This window comes from Lutra lutra, chromosome 17, assembly GCF_902655055.1.
Source record: "Lutra lutra chromosome 17, mLutLut1.2, whole genome shotgun sequence".
Taxonomy (NCBI): Eukaryota; Metazoa; Chordata; class Mammalia; order Carnivora; family Mustelidae; genus Lutra; species Lutra lutra.
In genome coordinates this window covers 49,126,238-49,150,364 of record NC_062294.1, presented here as the reverse complement: position 1 = coordinate 49,150,364, position 24,127 = coordinate 49,126,238, and the positions used below count along the sequence as shown (strand labels likewise).

Genomic DNA, 24,127 nt, shown 5'->3' with positions numbered 1-24,127 from the left:
CTTGTTTGTCCGGTTCTGCAGATGGGACCAGGAAGCTCACGGGCTTTCACGTTCCTGCCCAGTCTCAGCTGGGGCGTGAACTCCGCCACCGCCTCCCAGTCATAGCCACAGACCCTCGGAAGAGCCAAAGCCATCCTCACCCCGTGTTAGAGCCGAGGAGAGCAGTCACAAGGGGGCGGAGTGACATGCCCAGGGCCACGTGGCTGGCGGGTGGAGGGACCAGGATCCGCATCCCTGCGGTTTGGCTCCAGAGCCAGTTTGCTCGGCTGCATGCGTCCCTGGAGCGGACACTTGGTGACTGCCTGTGACATGAAGGAGACCCAGGCGGGCAGCAAGCTGGGGCAGCTGGGGGACGGAGCTCTCCTCCTCCTGATGCCAAGGTGCCTCTCTTGCCCTCGGTAATCATTTTAGAGTCTTCTCAGCTTTACCTGGAACCACCCACCTCTCACTTCCTCTATTCTGGCGCCTGAACTTCCTTCTGGGCCTCAGACTCTGCAGTCTCCTGCATGCTGCCTCCTCTGCCCACTGGGCTCTCGCCTGACCCACTCCTGCATCTTCCAGGTCTCCGGCTCGATGTCCTCTCCTCCAGGAAGTCCTCCCAGACCTCCAGCTGGGCCAGGCGCTTCCTCTGGGCTCCTCCAGCCCAGCCCTGTGCCTGCTGGCTTGGCACTGACTGGGGACAGTTCTGTGAGCTCGTGCTGGCAGGGCTAGGGATGTCTTGGTCACTACTGTGTCCCAACTACTCAGCACAGGGATCAGCACAGAAGAGGACCCCAGGGAATATTTGTTAATGAGTGACAGAGTGAATGGATACATGGGTTGATGGTTGTTAATAATCGTTCTCTAACTGGTTGATTCCATTCGATCTTCTTGGTCTAGGTGTTCCTAGACCAAGAACAAGGACCAAGACCAAGACCAAAGACCAACAGCTTGTCTTGCCCATAGAGAATTAAAAAAAAAAAAAAAGAAAGAAAAGCAACTCTCCTATATTGAATCTTTACTGCATCCGCAGGTCTCAGCTCAGATGTCTGCTCCTCCAGGAAGCCCTCCGTGCCCCTTCTCCCCAGGTGGGGTCAGGCACCCCCTGGGGTTCTCCCAGCCCAGCTCGCTCTGCACGTCTTGCTTTTTCTTTATGACCAGTATCATTTCAGCTTGCTTAATATTTCCAGGCTGCTCATGGTGACCTTGGCACCGAGCCTGATTTTATTAAGCTGTCAACAGGAGCCACCATTATTAGTTTGTTATTATTACTATTGATTATCATTATCTCGGTTCCTGGTCTCCTTAACTCTAATGTTCTCCAATTGTCCCTCCCTGGCACCCCCTCTCCCTGGATTGCTCCTGCATCCTGGCAAAGAGATGGGGACGGGGGCTTAGGAGGAGGGTGACATTGTTCTCAAGGGGACTCAGGGCCAAAAGTCAGGGATTTCTTTCTCCTTTTCCACCTTGGTGGAAACCCAGGATTTCTGGGGTTCATGTTCTCTGTGTGGACAGGGGAAGGAAAGAGAGCCCTGGGGTGGGGGGGGTGGGTCCAAAGTTCCTCCCCGCGGCCACCACCCCTGTCTGTCCCGGGAGCCACTGTCATCACAGTGAGGTTGCCGCAGGGCAGAGGGGAAGCAGAGGATGCTGGAGGCGTGCAGGTGGAGTGAAGACAGCGCCTGCGTGTGCAAGCCAGGGCACACGGGCCAGGTGCCGGGACCCATGGGGCTCGCTGACTTACGGGGCCACCACTGGGTGGGAATCCTGCTTGCAGGTGAGTGTACTGCTCCCTTCAGAGGGGCCTGGGGATGGTGTGTTTGTGTGTGTGTGTGTGTGTATGTGTGTGCGCACACACACACACACACACACACACACACATAAATATAGATAATTACAAAAGAGATTGGCAAAGGTAGAAAGAGACCAGAGATAATGACATACAGACAGGGAGAGATGGAGTCAGAACCACAGAACCAGAGACCTAGAGAGAACTAGGGGGACAGAGAGGCAGAATGTGAATATGACAGGAGAAACTGTAGCAGAGGGAAGAACAGGGAGGGACGTATAGGAGAGAAGGAGACAGAGGACAGACAGAGACAGCAAGACCAGTGTACAAATACACAGAGAAATAGATTCAGGGGAGTTGTAGAGACAGACCCAGAGAGAGAGGTAGGGAAAGAGCTGGAACATGACCCTCAGACAGGAGAAGACGGGCAGAGGGAGGATACACCGGCCCCGAGTGGCCAGGTCATACCTTAGTCAGGACGGGAGTGGATGTGACACTGATGCTTAGACTCTTGGAGGCAAAAGGAAGAAACTAGACTATTTTGATAAGGGATAAGTAAAGCATGTTGGAGGCAAAGAAATGATTTTGCAGTATGTGGTGTGCAGAACTCAGCCCTGCTTTCCTGTGTGGCCCTGAGATGGGCCCTTCCCCCTGGCTGACCTGGCGGGCTTCGGGGGCTCCGGAGTCCCCTGAGGGGCCGGGAGTTCGGTTCCTCCTGTGCACAGAAGGCAGAAGGCAGGACCCTGTGGGGAGGAAGCTGGGGGGGAAGGGGCTGGCTGTCTGCAGAGGGAGGTGTGTCTCAGATGGGTGAGAAGACCCACTGTTCATGCTTTCACTCATAATATTTCTTTTATCCTTACAATAGTTATACGAAGCGGAAACTATTATTACTCCATTTTACAGATGGGGAAACAGACTCACAGAGGGGACATGACTTGCCAAAAAAAAAAAAAAAAAGACAAAGCTGGGATTCACAGGCAGGCAGGCTTTGAGCCTGTAGACTTAACCTCTAGCAATATTACAGGCAGAAAATACAAACATGGAAATGATTGTAATAATAGTGACTGAGCACTTACTCTGAACTGTTTCAAGCGTGTCCATCTGATAGCTCATCAAACCTCCCAACAACCTGATGCACTAAGTTCTATTCTCCCCATTTTGCTGTTGAAGAAATTGGGGCTCACAAAGAGAGAGCCTCTTGCCCATGATCATAGACCCAGTAGTTTTTTCCATATATCTTAAGGGCCCATGCCCTTAACCACTGACTGAGCAGGGAATGGGGCAGGCCTCAGGCCAGCCTGGGGTCCAGGGAGGGCTGGAGAGAGAAACCTGGCTACTGGCCTCCGTGAATTGGGCTGAGGGGAGGGGTGGGGGTCAAGGTCAAGGTCAGCTGCACAGGAGCACGGCAGGCAGTCGGGAGGGGGTTGTGTGGGGGGGTCCCCACTCTTCAAGCGTGAATGTAGATTGGCCAACTGGAAAACCAACTCTTGCTGTCTGGTTCCCTTTTCCTCCCGGAGGGAGGGATATCTCTCCCTGAGGGCAAGTCTGCGGAGGTACAGAAGGTTAATCCCTGCCCCCCCCCCCCCCCCCCCCCCCCCCCCCCGCCGTCCCCACCTGATAATAGAAGTTCCTGTTTATCCTGGATAAGCTCTGTGCCCATCCCTGGGCTGATGGGAAGAATGATGCAGTGGTAGAATAGCCTTTAGGTGCTGGCAGACCAGGTTCAAGTTTGCCACTTAACTGTAATGGTCTCAGAAAGTGACTCCACCTCTCTGAGCATCTCTTTCGCTCTTGCGGAATGAAGAGACGGATCATGGATTTCCTGCACAGTGAGCGTCATTGGAGCACAGTGACCCTCGGGGGGCCCCATTACAGCATGCCAGTGTTCATTACCACAACACACAACCCCGGGCTGCAGGTGACGTTATGTCCATCCTGCAGCTGCACAAATTGAGACTCAAGAAGATTAAAAACATGCCACAAGTCACATGGTCAGTCAGTAGTGGCTAGGAGTCAGGCCTCTAGGGGTGAAATGCCATGTCCATGACCTAGACCTTCCTCTACGAAGACCATAACTGGACACTCTCAATACACCTTCTCTGAATGTCTCTTCTCTCTTCCCCACCAGCCTCGCTTTTGACCATGTGGAGTCTGCCAGCTGCAGCCCAGTTCACCACCAATGCCAACCCACTGACCATCACCCAAGGTGAGAAGGACCTTGTTCCATCTATGTCCTGGACACCCTGGGCACCCCAGACTCAATGGCAGATTCAGAGATGTGGGCAGAGAAAACAAGGCTATCATTCTGATCCCTGTCTTCATACCTAAAGCACCCATCAGTATTCCGTGCCCCAAATCCCAACAGGACAAATCTGATTGGCCCAGCCAACCAGATGGTCTGGCAATACCTGGTCAGATCCGTTGTACTCGGGGCAGGGGTGGAGGGGTGGACTGTGCCTGGCATGGTTGTGGGTGGGAAAGGTTGGCTAAGAAGTGGGCAGTGGGATCTGGCTGGCATCCCAGTTACAAGCGTGGTTCTCCTTACAGCTGCTACTAATGGACCCATTGTCATATCCCAGATCCTTCTGCTTTATTCGTACAATCCCCTTTAATGAGGTTCAGAGAGGGGAAGTAAGTCACCCGTGATCACACTTAAAATGAGCAGTAGATCTAGCATCTGAGTCTAGGCCTTGACCTCATTCGTCTTTTGGCAATTCCAGTCCAGTCTCTCTGGGTCCCTCTGTGGCTACGTTTTGTCTGGTCCTCCTCTGTCTGTGTCTCTGCCTCTGCCTCCTCTCTCTTTCTCCCTGTGCAGAACTGCTGTCCAGGCCCACCATTTTGATCAGCCAGGCTGTTGCCATAGAACAGAGAGAAGAGGTGACCCTCTACTGCGACACCAGGGACGCCAACTTTACCGTCCACTGGTTCTCCAACGATCTCCCCGTTGTGTTCCATGAGCGCATGCTGCTGTCCACAGATGGCAAGACCCTCACCATCCAGCCCGTGCAGCGGGAGGACTCCGTGCCTTACAAATGCCAACTCGGGGTTTCCACCAGGCCCAGAGCAGTGATCCTGTCCTCCTGACTGTGAACTGTGAGTCCCTTTCCATTCTCCCCAGCCCTCACGGACACCCCCTATCTTGGTAATTTCATTCAGTCTCACAGCTCCAGATACTATCAAATGTGGACTTGTCTACCCTTGAACTCCAGACGTGTAACTAACTGATGTCTCTGCTTGGACTCTACTGTGAATATCCAGGTTAAGAGATCTAAAACTAAGTTCCTTACCCTTCAGATGTTTGCTACAAAGTCTTGCCTGGGTAGGGACAAGGAAAGAGCATTTGCTGGCACGCTTTAGATGTGTCCTACAATCCTGCTTCACCCAGGGATCAGGCTGACATTTCATTTCCATTAGACTCTGGCACCTCCTTTGTAACTGACCCAGAGCTTGGGTGGAGAGAAGAGAAATAGTAATATTTATTGATTCCTGAGGTCTAAGAGACCCATTGCTGATGAGATCACTCCTGCTACGATTGTTCTTGTCCTTCCAGATGGTCCTGACCCATTCGAGATCAAGGTGGATTCTGGTGTATCCAGCGGGGGAGTGGTTGAGGTGACAGAGGGCTCCACTGTGACCTTCTCTGTGGAAACACAGTCTCACCCACCTCCTGACTATTCCTGGTTTTTCCACAATAATTCCACCCTATCTTCCACCAAGAGAACGGTCACCATCCAGGCTGTGTCCATGGAACATGAAGGCATGTACAGGTGCCTGGTGTCCAACAGTGCCACCCACCTGCTCCGCCTGGGTGCTCTTCAAGTCCGAGTCCTTGGTGAGTCTCTTTTTCCTGTTCCTCTCCTTTGCTCCTCTGAGAAGCAGAGCTACACCAATATCCCAGAGGTTGGGGAGGACCCAGAAGAGTGGGGATTTCCTGCGTGGCTGGTGGCAGAACGGGGCTCTAACCATGGGGAAAGACCTGGCTCTGGGCTTGGCCCATCTTCCACAAGACCCTGTTGGCTGTCTGTGGGTTGTGTCCATTCTTCAATTCTCTGAAAGTCACTGCGGGGGCTGATTATACATAACAAACACGCAGTATTCATACATCTCAGCACACAAATAATGACCACATATGCACAGCACACTCACATACATGCACAACACACACAAGACACATGTAATTCACACACAGTACACACAACACTACCAACATACAACATACATGCAAAGCACATACAACATGCACGCAACAGGGGCGCCCGGGTGGCCCAGTGGGTTAAACCACTGCCTTCGGCTCAGGTCATGATCCCAGGATCCTGGGATCGAGTTCCACATCGGGCTCTCTGCTCAGCAGGGAGCCTGCTTCTCCACCGCACCCCCCCCCCGCTTCTGCCTGCCTCTCTGCCTACTTGTGATCTCTGTCTGTCAAATAAATAAATAAAATCTTTAAAAACAAACAAACAAAAAAACCCAACATGCATGCAACAGATACATGTAACACACAGTACATATCACAGCATAGACCTGCGTCACATGCTCACACTGTACATACCAACCCCCAACACATACAAGCAATAAACTCGCACATACACACAACCCATCTGCTACGCACAGGATATACTCACATAAAACACAGACGTCCATACCTCACACGGAACACGTATACAACCAACAATACCGCAAACACAACACGCTCCCATGCGAATCATGTATACACACAATATAGAATATACACACACACATTACAGTCACTCAGTGTCTTCACATACAACGCAGGAAATACACCACATACTGTACATTCAGTGCCCTCAGCACATGTACACAACTGACACACATTACACACACTCCGGTCTATGCATACGACACACACAACATAGTCATACACAAAGCATATAGAACACCATACAATTCACATGCGTTAACACACACAATACCACACACAACATACATTCCCATGCAGAAAATATATACACACACAACACACTCACAGAGTGAATATACAATACCTCATAGTCACAAAACATACATACACAATACACACATACAACAGACACAAACTTACACACGACATGTCCATATACCACACACCATACACACAAAACCCATAACATACTTACATCGTTGTCACACAGCACACACTCGTACCTCCCGTATAATGCAGTCATAGGCAAAGAACACACACATACACACACACCCCACCCACAACACATACACACACATCCCTGGAAAGCCCTATGGCGTGTGCCTGGAAGGGTCCCTGACCCCCACTCTGTGTCTCTCTGTGTTTCCAGAAATGCTGCCCAAGCCTCACATTGTGTCCTCAAGCCTGACTCCCGTGGAAAATGCCAGCTCTGTGACACTGACCTGCCAGACCTCCCGCAAGGTGACTGCAGTCCTGTGGTTCCTGAGGGGCCAGGCCCTCCGGCCAAGCGAGCACCTGATGCTGTCGGCCGGCAACCGGAGCCTGGTCATCCACGGCCTCCAGCGAGACGACATGGGCCCCTATGAGTGCGAGGTGTGGAGCCGGGGCAGCCAGGCGCGAAGCGAGCCCCTCACGCTCACCATCGGCTGTGAGTCACCCAGGCTGGACCTCGTCCTCCTCGCTCCCTCCCTCTCTCCCTTTTGGTTGTTCCTTCTAGCCATTCCTTCCACAATTATTGAATCCCTGCTCTGTGCCAGCTATGTCTGGGCACAGGCGGGGCACCTGTCCTTGTGGGCTTACATTCTAGTGGGAAGACACGCCCTGAACAGCTAAGCGAGGGAGAGGCAGGTGAGCAGAACCACAAGGCAGCAAGAGAGCCAGGGGAAGCTGGGAGGGGAGGGTGTTGCAGTCTTAGTCAGGTGGGGCAGTCAGGGGAGGCATCCCTGAGGAGGTGGTGCTCACGCAGAACCCTGCCGGCAGCTAAGGGAAAACAGCGCCCGGGAGGGAGCAGCATGCGAGATGGGCAGTGCGCAGTGGGGGAAGGAACCCAAGGAGGCCAAGGCAACCGGACAGGAGAATTAGGGGGAGGACAGAACAGGAGAGGGGGCAGACCCTGCAGGGCCCCGTGAGCCATGGCGAGGGCCTGGAAGCAACAAGAGGCTGTGAGCGGAGGGAGGAGAGGTTCAGACTTAGGTTTTCACAGGGTATCCTGGGCCCTTGTCTATAGGGTGGAAGCAGTGGAGAGGGAGGAGGTTGAGAAGATGTTGTGTTTGTTTGGGTCCTTGGAGAGACAGACCCCAAGGTAGGATTAAAGGGGTGACCCATGCAAGGATTTTAGTAGGAGGAATGTTCCCATACAGAAACGTAGGGAGGGGGTCTTGGTCCACCCTGAGCAACAGGGGACGGGAAGGGAGAGAAGGTTGGATGGAAGCATGGAGAACACCATGCAGTCTGAGGTCATTAAGTCTTGACATCATCAAGGCTGTCAGGGAGCCCCGTATCTCCCAGGAAGGGGCCTTCCTCGGTTTCCCCAACACGCTCGTACAGGTCAGGTGCAGCCCGTGGGAGGGCCGGCAGTGGATTTCAGGGGCTGGGCACTTGGCTATTGAAACTCGGGCTGTCAGAAGTCTGCAAGGCGCCTTCTCAGGGTGGCCACAGTCGTCCGTCAGGGGAATGAGAAGGGGTCGGACCATGGGACCATGGATGCATTTTGAATCTAGAACTCAGGATTTGCTGCTGTTGACACAAGTGAAAGAGAAAGGCACTGACTGCAAGGTTTTTTGCCTGAGCTACTCAAACGGTATAGTGGCCACGAGCTGACGCGGAGAAGAGGCACCTGCAGGGAGAGAAAGTAGGGTCTGCATGTATACGTGTTACATGTATATACTCCGCATGTATACGTGTTAGGTACCCGGGGCACGTGGAGGTGGGGCTTACATACACTGCTGCTCCCTTCCCCCTTCCCACTTCAGTCATGAAGCCCCAAACTGCTCTTCTGTTCTCCCTCTCTGCTGAGCAAATGTGGGGTGCTTGCTGAGTAACAGCCGTGACTGTTGGAGCTCCCAGCCTACCTTGGGTGGGGAGGTTGATAATCAGGCCAAGAAAAATAGTGTCAAGAGGACTGCCATGGGACGACAGGATTTGGGGAACCCAAGGAGGCCCCACCGGTCTGGGGCATGTGGGAAGGCTCATGGTGAGAGGTGGTGTCCACCATGAGATCCAGAGGACGAGTAAGTCGCTATGTGGAGCAGACTCCTGGAAGAGCATTCCAGAGAAGGAAGAGAATCTGTGAAGGCTCTGAAGTTAAGAGGAAATATGATAAAGATGGAACATCCGAGAAGGATCTTATTTCTGAATTGAGAGGGGAGAGGTGTGGAGAGGGGAGAGGTAGGGCCAGAGGGGTCTGGATTGTGAATGAGCTGGTCAGCCATGGCCTTTGTCCTGAGGGCACTGGGGAGCCATGGAGGGTTCTAAGCAGGGAAGGGACAGTGTCAAGTTTGTACTTAGGGATCCCTCTGGCTGCTGTGTGGAGGATTTGTCACCAGGATGGGAAGACCCTGAGGGATCCTGATGGCCATGGGGTTCGGATGGGGAGAATATCCAAGTATACCTAGGAGGGGATGAGGACAGGATTATCCTCCTTTTCCGGAGTGTCCCAGCTAGAAACTCTTCACATCCTTCTTTCCAGTAGTTCACGTTAACTTAAGTAAGACAAAGACTCAACTCTTAGTTTGCATGAGAAACTCAACGGCCATTTCATTTGTTTCCTTCATGTGCATGGGAGGAGAGCCAAGTGCCAATGATCTCCTTCCGGCTTCGGGAAGGAACTCTGCAGGAATCTCTACTTTGGAGAATAGAAGGATGGAAATTTAAATATTGCAACAGGGCCATTTGCTCGTCAGTAAGAAAGTCCACCAGAATGATAAAGTTTTTGCAAGTGTGGGGCTATGCTCACGGGGTACAGCAACAATCCGGGAAGCCTGGATGTGTTGCGAGGCTCCTTGGTGAGAGCTCGCTTTCGCAAGAGCGGGGGGTTTGTTTTTTATTTTGATGTTTTGCATTGGGTTTCTCCCTTCCATGTTGTGGACCACAGGCTGCCTGCTTGGCGGCTAAGGAGGGAAAGGGAACATCTTGCTGAGACTCCTTTCAATGGCAGTTAGAAGAGACTTCGTTCTCCAGGCTCCAGCCTAGAATTGTTAGAATCAAGAAGCGGGGGCGAGGGCAGGGGTCTAGCTTCCAGCGCGGAAGCCGAGTGGGCAGAACGGGAAAACTCCCCAGTGGGTGATGTTTGGCTCTGCACACAGATGGCCCAGATCGAGTGGACATCACCAGCAGGGCGGCGTCTGGGGCAGTCGGCACTATCCAGGCAGAGCTCAACTCCAGCCTGACCCTGCAGTGTCAGGCAGAGTCCCAGCCGGGCGCTAAGTTTCACTGGACCCTTGAGCACTCCACCGCTGTGTATGTGGGGGAGCAGCTAATCATCGAGGCCCTGACCTGGGAATATGAGGGCGTCTACAACTGCACGGCCTCCAACCCGGTGACCCACCTGGCCCGCTCTGCCTCCGTCCTGGTCAGAGTGGCAGGTGAGTGCGTCCATGCTCCCCTCCCCCCCATGCCATCTTCTAGTGCAACAACAGGTGTACTGCATGGGCCAGGTTCCCAATCTGGAGCTGCCAAATCCCAGCCTTTAATGCTCGGGAGCCAGAACCTCTCCTTCCCAGCTGTGGGCCCTGGAAAACCCTCCAGGCCGCACTGAGCCTCGGTTTTCTTACCTGGAAATGGGGGTTGTGATGCGTTATCTTCCAGAGTTGTTTAGAAGGACAATGAGTCAGGGAGATAGCCAATGAGTGAAAGAGTGAACTGGTAGGAATTATATTATAGGAATTATATATATTTTATTTTTTAAAAAGACTTTATTTATTTGACAGAGAGAGAGATCACAAGTAGGCATAGAGCAGGCAGAGAGAGAGGAGAAGCAGGCTCCCCACCGAGCAGAGAGCCCAATGTGGGGCTCGATCCCAGGACCCTGAGACCATGACCTGAGCCGAAGGCAGAGGCTCAACCGACTGAGCCACTCAGGCGCCCCCAAAATAATATATATTTTAAAGATTCTATTTGTTGGAGAGAGAGAGAGAGAGAGAGAGAGAATGAGCAAGCAGGGGGTGGGGCAAAGGGAGAGGGAGAAGCTGACTCCCCGCTGAGCAGGGAGCCTGACGTGGGGCTCGATCCCAGCCGAAGGCAGATGCTTAACCAACTGAGCGCCCCCCATGCCCCTAATTATAGGAATTGTATTAATTAATTGTATTAGTCACAGCTGGGTGTGACTAGAAGCGAGTACCTGTATTTTTATCTTGAGTTCTTGAGAGGGCAACACAGTGTCAGAGTTTTGTATCCCAGCTCTAATGCTTATTGGCAGTGTGACCTTGGGCATGCTGCTTAACCTCTCTGAACCTCTGATTCCTTGTGGGTAAAATAAACATAACAACTATGCTTATATCAGAGGGTCGTTCAAAATTAACCAACATTGGTAAGGTTTTTATGGCAGTGCCTGGCATATTGTGTTTGTTAAACAAGTAAAATTATTCTTTATTGAGCCTAAGCCACATGATTGAAACAAGGCTTTCCATATACAGTATCAGCAAGTCCTTCGTGGGTGCCCCCTGCCAGCCAGCTCTGAGGTAGGCCTGCTGGCACCTCCATTGTGTAGGAGAGCCTGAGACCCATCCTAGGGTTTGAAGCCAGGCTGGCCGCCTCAGGAGTCAGGTTCTCAGTTTTCACCGAGAGGAGGACCCTGTGCACCTTCCCCAAACTACCTTACTGAATCTTCAAAACAACACTCTGGGCTTGTGAAGACCCTTTGATGAACGGAGCAACTGAGGCTCCGAGGAGGAAGCAGTGAGTATGGTTGATGGTCACGGGGCTGTTGCAGGATTTGAACGAGGTCACGTAGGAAGGACTCTTGGAGCCTAGAGCCTGGTGGATGACAGCGTCTCTCACCATCGTCAGGTCATGTCACAGCCTCTTACCGAGTACTGACTGTGTCAGGTGCGGCGCTCTTACTCCTACATGGGAGCTCCCTTAATCCCCTAGAAGCCTAGAGGTTTATGAATGGCTATGCTTGTTTGACACAGAAAGAAAGGCTTAGAGAGTGAAACTAAGACCCCCGATGTCCCCTGGAGGCCCCCTCCTGCCCTGCCAAAGCAGAGAGCCCCTTCCTCTCCCCCCGATCCTCACGGCTGCCTTCCTAATCCCTGTGGCTGGATGTCACCCCTTGGGGAAGGCTTTTGGGCAGAAGCTGGATGGGCAAACACAGGCCCACGTTAATGATTACAGCTGCCATTTATTAATCAATCACCTGTGGTGTGCCCGGCATCCACAGTCACGACCTCATTTCATCTTCGCATCATTACTGTGCCTCATCACTTTGCAGATGAGGAAACGGGACTCAGAAGGGGATGTCACTTGCCCGTGGTCCCAGGGCCCCAGAGAGTCAAAGGTGACTCAGGTATGAAAAAGGAGGGGGAAGAGGGGGGAAAGCCAGCTTTCTGGTTTTCAAAACCCTTTCCTCTGAAAGCTGTATTTGACCCATTATCCCAAGCAGTATTGTCATCCCACCAACATTTACTGATCACTTCTCATGGGTCTAAATATTGTCCTATCTGGGGCATGTTGAACATTCCATATTTTGAACATGAATACTCTTCTGTTGAGTCTTTTTACCAAACACTGACACTATTATCCCTGTTCTGCAGAGGAGACAGGTGAAGCACAGAGAGGTTAAGTAGCATGGTCAAGGTCACACAGCTGAGATGTGAATAGGCCATTTGTCTCCAGAAATGATGCTATTAATACCACAAAATGCTGCCTCCCAGCGACTGGAAAACACCTGTTTATCAAGTGACAGTAGAGACAAAGCCACAGCTTGGGAATGAAGACAAGGGCAGGCAAAAGGGTGTGTCAGACCAGGGTCCTGATTCTTGCTCCTTGCCCAGGTCCCAGGTCTTCCCTGTCTGCAAGAGTCATTGCTGGCATTACCCTTGGGATCCTGACTCTCATTACCCTATCCACAGGGCTGGGCTATTTCCTCTGCAACAGAAACGCCAGACGGTAATGCTGGGAATGAATGGGTTAGGGAACTCGGCCTGCTGGCCGCAGTGTTGCTGACCATGGTGCTGAGCTGTGTCTGTAGCAACTGGGGAACTCAGGGGGGTTGGGACATTGCTCAAGGACGGATGTGGGATATGGGTAGGGCCTGTGAAGATGGCAAGGACTGGAGGCAAAAGAATGAGGGATTTGGGGTTTTAGGTTCTCAAGCAAAAAAGCGGAGGACCCCATCCAGGAGGGAGCAACACCCACCTCTGCAGAGGGGCCCTGTGCAGTGTCCTGTTCCAGTAAGTGACTTCATCATTGATGCCCAGGGCAGCAGCGGGGTCTGGGGAAGGGGCTGGTACCAGGAGTCTGGGCCTCTGCTCCCAGCTTTGCCACTAGTGATCACGGATGAGATTGGAGCCAAGAACCCTGAGGAGTTCTCCCCTGTTCCAACAGCCATAGCAAAAAAATAGGATATTCTCTCCTTCTTCACTTTCAGAAAACTTTCCCAGTTGATTGCTGTAGGCAGAGAGAATCAGTCACAACATTCATCCCTGCTGAACCCAGAGTCAGCCTTATAACCCACCTCAGCACGGTGCTTCACGCGCCCTCTACTGATGCATGGGGGCTGACTAAAAGCAAAATGAAACATCTTTGACATCTCTGGGCTGGGATTCCGGAAGGATGCCCTCCCCCCTGAAATCGAAGAGACTGTCCAATCCAGCTCAGTTTCACAGAGAGGAGATCCACGCCCAGGAAGGAGAAAGGATAAACCCATGCTCCAGAGGCCCACTAGGGCTAGGTCTTAGATTTCCATCCTCGGCCACCTCATCAAAGAGCCTTATCTAACCCAGAATTAGATTTCCTGGTCAAGTTCACTGGAGCTGTGCTGGGGAGTCCTGGGAAGGACGGAAGGAAGGTTTCTGCCACTACCTTTCTGGGGATAGGAGTGCCCTGGAGAAACAACCCCTTCCCTCACATCTCTTCCCATCTCCAGCCCCAGGCTGGCATTCCCTTTCTCTAGACTGGCCGAGGCCCATGTATGCCAATTTACCTGAACCTGAAGGACAGGTTGGAGTAAAAAAGGTGAGCAGTGCTCCAGAGGGACCCTCCCTGCTCCCCTGACCATCTGATCCTTCCCCAGGCCAGCAGGGCTGTTCCAGTCCCACCTCTTGGGTTGGGGAGTGAGGTGTGTTCTCCTGATACCTAGGGCTGGCTTAAGTCTTTCTGCATCTCCTCCCCTGCCTTCTCTGGGGATCCCAAGGTCTTCCCTGGCTTCCCATCTCTTCTTGTCTTCTTGCCCTTCCTTATGACAATGCCTAGCCTGAGCTCCTCTGAGAATCAGGAAGGATATACCTGCCTCTGAGGCCAAAGCTGTTTCTGAGAATTTCTGGGACTGGTCCCCATCCCAAGCCCTTGACCTCTTCACTACTTTCTTTTCCCCCAGGTACTACCCCCAGAACCCCCAGAGCAGTTTTATGAGGTAATGTGGGCTCTGCTGAGTTTGATTTTAAAAAGCTGCCGCAGAAATACGATCTGAGAATTTGTGTTTGACAAGTCTGAGAAACCACCCTGTAGAATCTTCACTGTGCACCGCAAGGCCAGGGATGGAGAGAAAGTGGCCCGAGGCCTCGGACGCAGCTGGGCCAGATTCTAGGTCTCTGGCTCCTACTGGATTCCTTTTCCCTCCAGGGCTCTGAATTGGATTGCAGACAAGGTGGCACTAGCTAGCAGGCGCTGGGGTGCGAAGAAGTTTGGGAGTAGAGGTTGCAAAGGGAGCCAGGTGAAAAGACAGATCTAGATCTAGATCAGGGGCAGGGCCCTGGGTCATAAACTTACATCCACTTCTGATTCTTTGTAAGGACTTGGTGAAAACTATTCCTCTCTGGGGTCACTGAAGAATGCACGCTGACACTTTCTAGCCACTGTGATTTTAAGGCAGTCTGTGCCTGTGGTCCCTAACTGATCTCTTCATTCCCCTGCAGAAGGATCTACCATCAGCACCCCCCAGGAACTATTCTCACAGCCCCAGAAAACCCCTGCCCAAAGTTTCTGTGGATCCATCGGTCCCCACTCTACCAAAAGGAAACATTGAGTCAAACTATGAGGTAATTTTATGCCACCCTGGATCTTCGGACAGGTGGACAGCGGTCACCATCCTGCCTCTTCCTCCTTGCTGAAAAGTCTGTAGGATAAACTCTCAAGAGAATTTCCCCTTTATTATTTTTCGGTTCCATCCCATTCATTCTATCCTACCACGTTCTGCTTCATTTCATTCCGTTCCTTTCCAGTCCACTTGATTTACTCCGTTCTGCGTTTCTATCACATTTATTTCCACCCCACCTGTTAGAAGGTGGAGGAGGGGCAGGAGTGTGTCCCCCAAATTGAAAAGGCACTCAGACCGGAAGACAAAGCAGCTGCCTCCATACTGTTTACGTGGAGTTTCCTTCAGAGTAACTTCCTGACGGGATCAGAGGGATGGTCAGGCAGCAGAGCAGTAATTCTCCACGGAGTCCGGATCTTAGTCTGCAGATTTCATAGAGTGAAGTCACAGGGTCTAACGCCTAACAGACCTCCTGCCGCCACCTGTGCGCCAGAAGGGGTGCGGGCGGGGAAGAAACTAGGTCATTTCTACCAGTTACCTAAACAGCTTTGGGGAAGACCAGAACACACCCTCCCATATTCGATGGGGGCGCACCTTAACCGGCAGGTGGCAGGTCGCCCCAAGCAAGGTCATCTCACAGACATGAATAAGATGGGGTCAGTACTGTGGGCACTCCTACACCACTCATTTCCTTTCTATCCATTTTACCTTTACTCCCTTTTTTTTCTTTTCTTTTTTGGGGGATGGGGGAGAGAGCGAGCACGAGAGCGCAAGGAGGAGGGGGAGATGCTGGGGGAGAGACTCTCCAGCAGACACCCCTGCCCCCTCCCCACTGCCTAGCACAGGGCATGATGGGGGCTCCATCTCATAACCCTGAGATCATGACCTGAGCCAAAACCAAGAGTTGGGTGCTCAACTGACTGAGCCACTCAGGCAGCCAACTTAACTCCATTTCCTTCCCCCATTATTCCAACCATTTGCTTGTCATGCTGTTTATGTCCGTTCCCCTCCATCCCTCTGCGCTCTATTTCTTTTGTTCCTTTCCATAAAATTCCTTCTTTTCTTCTTATGTCATCCCATTCCATTCCTTTCCATCTCTTCCTTGTGTCCCTTCCATTCTTTCCCACGGATTTCTGTTGCATTTTCTTCATTTTTATTTTTTCCCTCAAACTCCACTTGGTTCATCCCTTCCAAAGTCCGTGACCTTCTCTCCCATTCCTGTCCACTCTGCTTCCATCGCAGCCCTCTGTCTCATGTCTACTCTTTTCCTTCTCCCCCCTGTTCTTCCCCACTCATATATTTAGTCCATCCTGTGCATTCTGGCTCCCACCATCCTACCCCTTTCTGCTCAGTTATCCCTATTTACACAGCCCCACGTAGCCGGCTTTCATTTCATTCCAGATCATTCCCTTTCTTCTCCCTGCACACAGTACCTCCCCACTCTCCTCCTTTCTTCTCCACTTCTTTCCTTCTTCTCCCTCCATGCCCTTCCCCCCGGGCCTCCATCTTCTGCTCGTCCTATCCACCGTTTCCCGTTCCCATCCACTCTTTCCTCTTCTGTCCCTTCTCCACTCCCCTCCATCGGCCATCATTCCACGCTCCTGTCCTTCTAGCCCGTCCCGCTCCCTTCCAGCAGCCCATGCTACTTTCTATCCCCTTTAGCTTCCAGTTTTCAGGCCGTCTCCTTCCCTTCCACCTCCTTGCAGGAGCTGCATTCTACTCCGTCTCCTCATGCCCGATCCCGCAGCACCCCAGCTTCGTTCCTGGACGGCCATTCTGAACTCCCAGTTGCCCTTTGTCGTATTACCTTTTTTGTCACTTGCCTTTCCACCCTTTCCCTCTCCTCAGACGCCTTCTCTTGCCACTCTTGTCCATTCGGCTCTAATCCCATGTTCCATGTCATCCTCTCCTTTCCACAGCCACTTATTTCACTCCATTCTTTTCCTTTTCACTCCTTTCCACTATGATTTTTCCATTTATTATGTTTTAAAATATTTATTTGAGAGAGAGAGAAAAAAAAAGAGAGAGAGCATGAGAGGAAGAGGGGGAGCATCAGGCAAAGGGCGAGGGAGAAGCAGACTCCCCGCCGAGCAGGGAGCCCCACATGGGGCTCGATCCCAGGACCCCGGGATCATGACCTGAGTCGAAGGCAGACGCTTCACTGACTGAGCCACCCAGGAGCCCCCGATTTTTCTATTTATTCCATTTCCTTCATTTACATTTTTGGACCCATGCTATTAATTCCATTCCACTCCCTGACTTTTAAGTTTCCATCCATTTCATTTCTCTCCATTCCCATCCCTTTCAGTGCCTTGACGACCATCTATCCCTTTTGATTTATTTCCTTTTATAATGTTTTATTTTTTCATATTTATGTCCCTATATTTCTCCCATGGGGGATTTGAGGCAATTCACAGCAAGCTTCTACACTACACTATATAATGGTGCTAAATTACAAATAGGAACCACAATTAGGAAAATATTTTTAATAATAGCAGGAAGCCAAGGCATGGATAAGAAAATAAATATGCTGGGCCTACATAGTATCTGGTCCCTGTATTTCTCATTTGTCTTTGACTTTCCTGGTAGCCAAATTAAAAAAAAAAAAAAAAGCATCATCAGTTTTATCACCCAAAGGGAAGAAAGCTATTCGCTCATTCAGGTAAATGGGAAAAAGAGCTTCCCCCTGGAAGCTACCATAAGTCAGGAGATGGCTTCCTGGCTCTCAGGATTCGTGGTTATTTCAGAGGGACTCAAGTGAAACACCCATGTGCAGGACTAGCCAGATTACTCCACGTCCAGGGATGGTCTTTAGAGAATATCCTCTGAAGGAGTCAGTGACCAATCAGACTTTTATGAGGCAAAAGAGGGAGGCGAGGACAGATTTGGAAAAGGGAAACTTTAGGGATACAGTACTCCAACAATTTAGTGTCTGAAGTCCTGCCTTGCAGTAGAGTGATTAATGTGTTCCTTCTCCGTCCAGAGGGCAGACCAGTTACTGTGGAGGGTATACTGGAGGGGGCCTGGCTTTAGTCTAACTGACAGGTCCACCATCCTCAAAAGATGTGAATGTCTTATAGTCAGGGGGGTTAAACATTCTTTTCTTTTTTTTTTTTTTTAAGTAGGCTGCACACCCAATGTGAGGCTTGAACTCGACCCCAAGATCCAGACTTGCATGCTCTACCAGCTAAGCCCTCCAGGCGTTCCCATAGTTAGGGACTTTAGTAAAAAGACAAACCCTCTGAAAGTAATTGAGAGAACATTGGGGAATCTCAGACAACTCAGTATCAGAAGTTACGTGTGGCATCCAAGGACAGGAATGTTATCGGGAAGCTTTGCGTTCATATGTGATTGCTATTTGCTGAGCAATGAGTTTGCTCGGTTGTTCTCAGTCCCGAGTGAATCCCTATGCATGCTTCCTGGTCACTCTTCCTCTATGACTTCAGATTTCATATAAGAACATCCTCTATTACTATTTCAAATTCCCAGGTTCTCCAGAGGGGACTCAGACCACTGTCGGGATTGTGTTTAGGCTTGTCAGCTCCTCGGCCTGCTAGGAACTGGTACCATTAGCCTTTTAGGTCCCTCTCTTCGTCGGGGTCTGAGGAGGAGAGCTACATTTGTTCCCTTCCCTCAGTGAAGCCAAAGCTCTTCCTAGAAGTCTCACTCGGGGAAGTTCCTCTTCTGTCTCCTTGGCTAGAATTCTATCACACCGTATTCCTTGTGGCCAAGAAGGCTGAGAGGGTGAGGCGTTAGGCTTCCTAGTCTTGTCAATAGGAATAGACAAGGGATAAGATACAGGGAGGAGTGCTGGGTCAGCAAACTCGATGTCCGCAACATTCTTCAGGGACGAGAGGGAGCAAACCATGCAAAGGATCTGGAGTGGAATATTCCAAGTCGAGGGGCATTAAGTGAAAAGGCTCTGAGGTGGGTCTATTACAATCCGTGGCTGCAAAACAAATGATCACAAATGGAGCAGCTAATGCTGCATATGTTATTGTCTCAGAGTGTCTGTCCAGAGTCCAAGCACTGCTTAGATGGGCCTTCTGCAAGGCTGTAATGGAGATGCTGGCCCAGGCTCCGGTCTCATCTGAGGCTTGACTGGGGAAGCATTCACTTCCCAGTTCACGTGGTTCTTGGCAGCCTTCAGTTCCTTGCAGGCTCTGTAGCAAGGGCGTCAGTTTCTTACTGGCTGTCAGCTGGAGGCTGCCCTCAGTCCTTTGCCATGCAGCCCTCTCCATAGGCAGCTCACACCATCGCATCTTGCTTTTTCAAAGCCAAGACAGAAGCTGCAATCTTACGTAACAGAATCAGTACCTGCCATCAGGCACATCCTGCCATCTTGCCATATTCTACTGGTTAGGTGCGAGTCACGGGTCTTGCCCTCAAGGGAAGGCGATGACCTTAGGGCATGAATACCAGGAGGTGAGGATTATGGGGGACACCTCAGAGTGTGTCCTCAGTGGTAAGGACGCATGAGGGCCGTTGTAGGAACAGAGAGGTGCACACATGACTGAAGTGCAGTGAGATAGGGACGATCTTCAGAATGTCCAAGGATGGAGGACGGTGCCAGAGCACCTGGGCCTTGGACTAAATAGAGCAAGGAGACCAGGAGGGCCTACCCAGAAAACGGAACTCACCTTTTCTCTTTGTGTAACAGGTGCTTGTGAGCCCAGAACACAGCATTTACTGCCAGATCATCCCCTGAGTCTCACGGAAGCAGATATCCTTTCTCCAGAAATCCTCAAGGAATCACGCTCAATCACATGTTCAATGAAATTTACCGGGTGTCTCTTCTATCCCAGCCATTCTCTTTGCAGACCTCGTGACGTTCTGTCTTAATGTGTTTTTCAAGCGCTGGACCCAGCTCCCACCCAATCTTGGGCTTTTGGTTCGTGTTTCTTTAAAAGCAATAAAAACAGGGAGAGAGTGATCCTGAATTAGCGGGCCAAGGTTCAAGACCCAGAAGCTGGGGAAGCCTCGAGGACGGGCAAACACTGGTGGTGGACATGGCAGCCAGGTGCGGGGGGTGGGTGTGAGCCGGCCAGAGGAGAGCAGGGATGTACACAGGGAGCAGCCTTTTAAAATCATGGCAGCAGATGAGAAACAAGGAGAGACTAAGAGATGATGACAAGAAAAAACCAGAATGACACAAAAGACTGATTTTAGAATCCCAAGGGATCTGGGGGTGGAGGTGGTGAGAGTCCGATTTGGTGAAAACAATGAGGAGTCAAGGACGACTCCCCAGGAGCACTTGGATGACTGGCAAGCCACTTTCTGAGGCAACACTGAGGAAGGGGCACATTTGGAATAGACAAGGAAAGTCAAGAATTTGCTTTAGGCATGTCAAAAATAGATTAGCTGGAGGATAAAACAGGCAGTTGTTCCTAAGAAGTCTAGAGAGAGTGCGGTGGGAGAGATACACATCTGAGACTTGTCAGTGGGGTTTAAAGTGATGGGGCTGTAGGAGATCTCGTGTCTGGGCTCTCCAAGACCAGCCTCAGACTCGAGGATTTGCTAGAAGGATTCACAGTACCTAGAAGTTGTTATACTCATGGTTATGGTTTATTACAGCAAAAAGAGAGAGAGAGTAGAATCAGCAAAGGGAAAGGTACATGGGGTGGAGTCTGGAGGACACCACACCCAAGCTTCCTTTCTCAGTGGAATCCCCAGGGAAGGCCCCCAGCCATGATGTGTGACAACACCTGGAGGGGTTGCCAACCCGGGCAGCTCACGCTGAACCTAAGTGTTGGGGGTTTTTATAGGAGGTCAGTCACATGGGCATGTACCATAGGACTGACCTGTCACTGAAACTCCAGGCCCTACAGAAGGAACGTTGGTGTTCACCAGAGATGACGTTGTTTGTATAAACTATGGACAAGCTGGTACAGTGTGGCTCAAGGCCTCAGGCCTGCAAACCCTTTATCAGACAGAACATTGAAAGGGTTCAGTTCCTAGAAGCCGACCAAGAGCTAGTCATGGAAATAGGCCCTTCTTGGGTCTGATACCCCAGGCCTGTTGAGTTAACCCTTTCCTCTACAGATTGCAAAAAAGTGGATAAAGACAGAGAACAGTAGGGGCAGATAACTAAGCCCTGGGTCCCTCCAATGTTTATAGTTTGAGAAGAGGATTAAGCAAAGGAAAAGGACTGTCTTTTTTTCCCCTCCTACTGCCAAGAACCTGCCACCCCCTGTATTCCAGGGACAGGTTATACTCTCCCTCTAGTGACTCTTGCTTTTATCTTCCAGCATTTAGAGCAGATGGATTCATGATCTCCTTGTTTCTCAAGAGGTGTTGAGCCCTCACCCAAATCCTGGCCAACAGAACCGCAATATGAAACTCGGGTCTTACCCAATCCCCAAACAGCTGATACAGAGACCTCTGGGTTCGATGGGCATCTCCCTAGAATGAGTTCCTGTTCCTCAGTAGTAGCTGTTCTGAAGTCCCTATAACATTCAGGTTAGGTCAGGATTCGAGTGCTCCTGGAAGTAAAACTTAAACCATCTTGTTCATTTTGAAACAAGAAGAAAAAAAGAGCAAACAAATGACAAAGTTAGTTTTAAATTATATATTACTAATGCCTTAATGTCTGAAGATCTTAAATTTTAAAAAGTGGGAAAAAATATAGAGAAAAAAGAAGATGAGTTCATGGTCAAAGCATCCCATCATGATTTTGTCATATTTACATACTGAATCTGTAGATCATTCTGCAAGATTTGACATCTTTACAGCACAGCTTGTAATATGGTGATTGTCTTTTACGTCTGTCATTGGAGTTGTGAAGGTTTCTTATGTTTCCTTTTTTTTTTTTTTTTTTTTTTGCTTCTATGATGAATAAATACAAACTTCCCTGTCTTGTTTGCAAACTTAGTATTGCTTATGTAGAAGAAGGATATTGATAGGTGGGCAAGGGGCAATATAATGTAGGAACTGAGAGCATGAACTCTAGGGTCAGACTTCTCGGACTCAGTCCCCACTCTGTCCTCACAATACAATCCTGGCTAAGTTACTTAACACTTCGGGCCTCAGTGTCATCTCTTGTAAAATGGAAGTAACAATCCAACCTTGTATGAATTCCTGGGAGGACTAAATGAGAAATATTTATAAGGACCTTACAGTGGTACCTGGCCCAGAGTGGTACATAAATGTTTACCATTATCTGTTTCATATTCGGTGCCTTTCTAGCCTCTCCTTGATGTTCATTTCTTTTAGTTCATTCTCTTGGGTCTTGAGGTTTATAATCATATCTGCCAATCACATTAATTTTGCATTCTCTGTGCCCAGTGGTTATGGCATCTGTTTTGTTTTGTTTTTGAGAGACAGCGTGCTAGTGAGTGGGGAGGGGCAGAGGGAGAGAGAGAATCTCCACTGGGCGTGGAGCCTGACGTGAGGCTGGATCCCATGACCCTGAGATCAAGACCTGAGCCAAAATCAGGAGTCATATGCTCAACCAAATGAGCCACCCGGGTGCCCCATGATGGGTATCTATTTTGTACTGAAGTTTTGTTTTCAAAGTCAGTCTCTGTCTTTCAAACATATACTGAAACCCTTACAGATGAAATGAAACAGTGTGTAGGATTTGCTTCAAAATCACTGGGGGAGGAGGACAGTGGAAAGCACAGGTGGGACTAGAGATGAGAAAAGATCCAGTGGAAAATTAATTTGCATGACAGGCCAAAGGGGGTGGCCTTTAACTAGTCTCCCTACTTTTGTGCTGGAAATTTATGTAACAAAAAGTTTAAAAAAAAACCAATAAGTTACCTACTTTCATTTAAAAAACAACCTATTTAACCCTCAAACGTTAGAGGCATGCCCATTAAAAAGAGAACACAATCAAGAATGTTACTTGTATTGATATTGTTGTGAAAACGATAGCCAACATAATCCAAATGCAAAGAAATATCTGGTTAAAAATACTGGCAAGGAAGAGATCAAATAATTATCTGTAGATGACGTCTCACTAGAAAAGTCAAGAGTATCAAAGGAAATACTATAAGAATTCTTAATATTTCAGGGACGGTGGCTCAGTCTGTTAAGCATCTGCCTTCAGCTCAGGTCATGATCTTGGGGTCGAACCCACAAACCCGAGATCAAGAGTCGCATGCTGTACCAACTGAGCCAGCAAGGCACCCCCCAAATAATTTTTTTTTTTAATCAACCACAGGGGTGCCTCGGTGGCTCAGTCAGTTAAGCTTCTGCCTTTGGTTCAGATCATGATCCTTAAGTCCCAGGATTGAGCCCTGCTTCAGGCTCCCTGCTCAGCAGAGAATCTGTTTCTCCCTCTGCCCCTCAACCCTGCTCATGTTCTCTCTGTCTGTCTCCCCGTCTCCCAAATAAATGAAATCTTTAAAAAAAAATTATCCACTATAACCAGTCATAAGGAATTTGGGGGGGTGGAGATTACATTTCAAATAGCAATAATTTGTTAAAAGTTAGAAGTTATGTGAAGAAAACTAGAGGAGTACTTTGATAGCAATAAAAAAAATTTAAATGCCATATTTTCATACAGTGGCACCAGTGGCCAGCTCCTCCCTGGTGGGTTGGAAATAAACACCACTGTTTTCTCAGAGGGTGATTGTGCCAGTTAATGAGATGTTAATGTGTTTAACAAAGGGCCAGGGACCTTTATTTATTTAAAACAAAACAAACCTTTATCGAGCATCTATTATGTGCCCCCTACCTTAGGATGCTGGGGATACAGCACTGATCAAAGTAGATACAAATCCTTTCCCTTATGGTGGCATCTGGGGGTGAAAGCAGATAAACAACAAACCAAATAAATACCTACAACATATGTTAGTGAAAAGTTCTCTAGAGAATAAAGATGAGGAGGGAGGCAGGGAGTAGTGGGGAGTGAAAGGTTTGTTAGTGAGTTTACAGCAGTTGATGGGGGAATGCCTCATAAGAAAGTGACATCTGCCTAAAGACCAGATGGCAGAATCCAGGCGAATCCTAAAAGAAAGAGCCTGCCAGCCAGCATGAATAGCACATGCAAAGGTCCTGAGGTGGGCGCTTCATGGAGTTCCTGGGGAAGGTGGAAAGGCCAACGTGGCTGGAACCGAGAGAGGAAAAAATGGTCAGGAGATAAGGCAAAAAGTGAAGGAGAGGGATGGTGAACATATCCCTAAAGTCTTAGAGGCAGAGAAAGAACTCAGTTTAAAAATCAAAAGGAGGGGCGCCTGGGTGGCTCAGTGGGTTAAAGCCTCTGCCTTCAACTCAGGTCATGTTCCCAGGGTCCTGGGATAGAGCC

At 50.0% G+C, this 24,127-nt stretch overlaps 1 protein-coding gene across 1 annotated transcript; it reads left to right on the top strand.

Annotated features, from left to right (window-relative positions):
- Positions 1-1,585: 1,585 nt before the first annotated feature.
- CEACAM20 (CEA cell adhesion molecule 20) lies at positions 1,586-19,945 on the top strand. The gene is given in 13 exon segments (XM_047710578.1): positions 1,586-1,753; positions 3,894-3,971; positions 4,581-4,802; positions 4,805-4,858; positions 5,316-5,597; positions 7,054-7,332; positions 9,989-10,267; positions 12,677-12,791; positions 12,990-13,075; positions 13,771-13,859; positions 14,221-14,256; positions 14,759-14,881; positions 19,538-19,945. Coding segments are annotated over 13 exon segments (1,821 nt in total). The 5' UTR covers positions 1,586-1,623; the 3' UTR covers positions 19,586-19,945.
- The last annotated feature ends 4,182 nt before the right edge of the window (positions 19,946-24,127 follow it).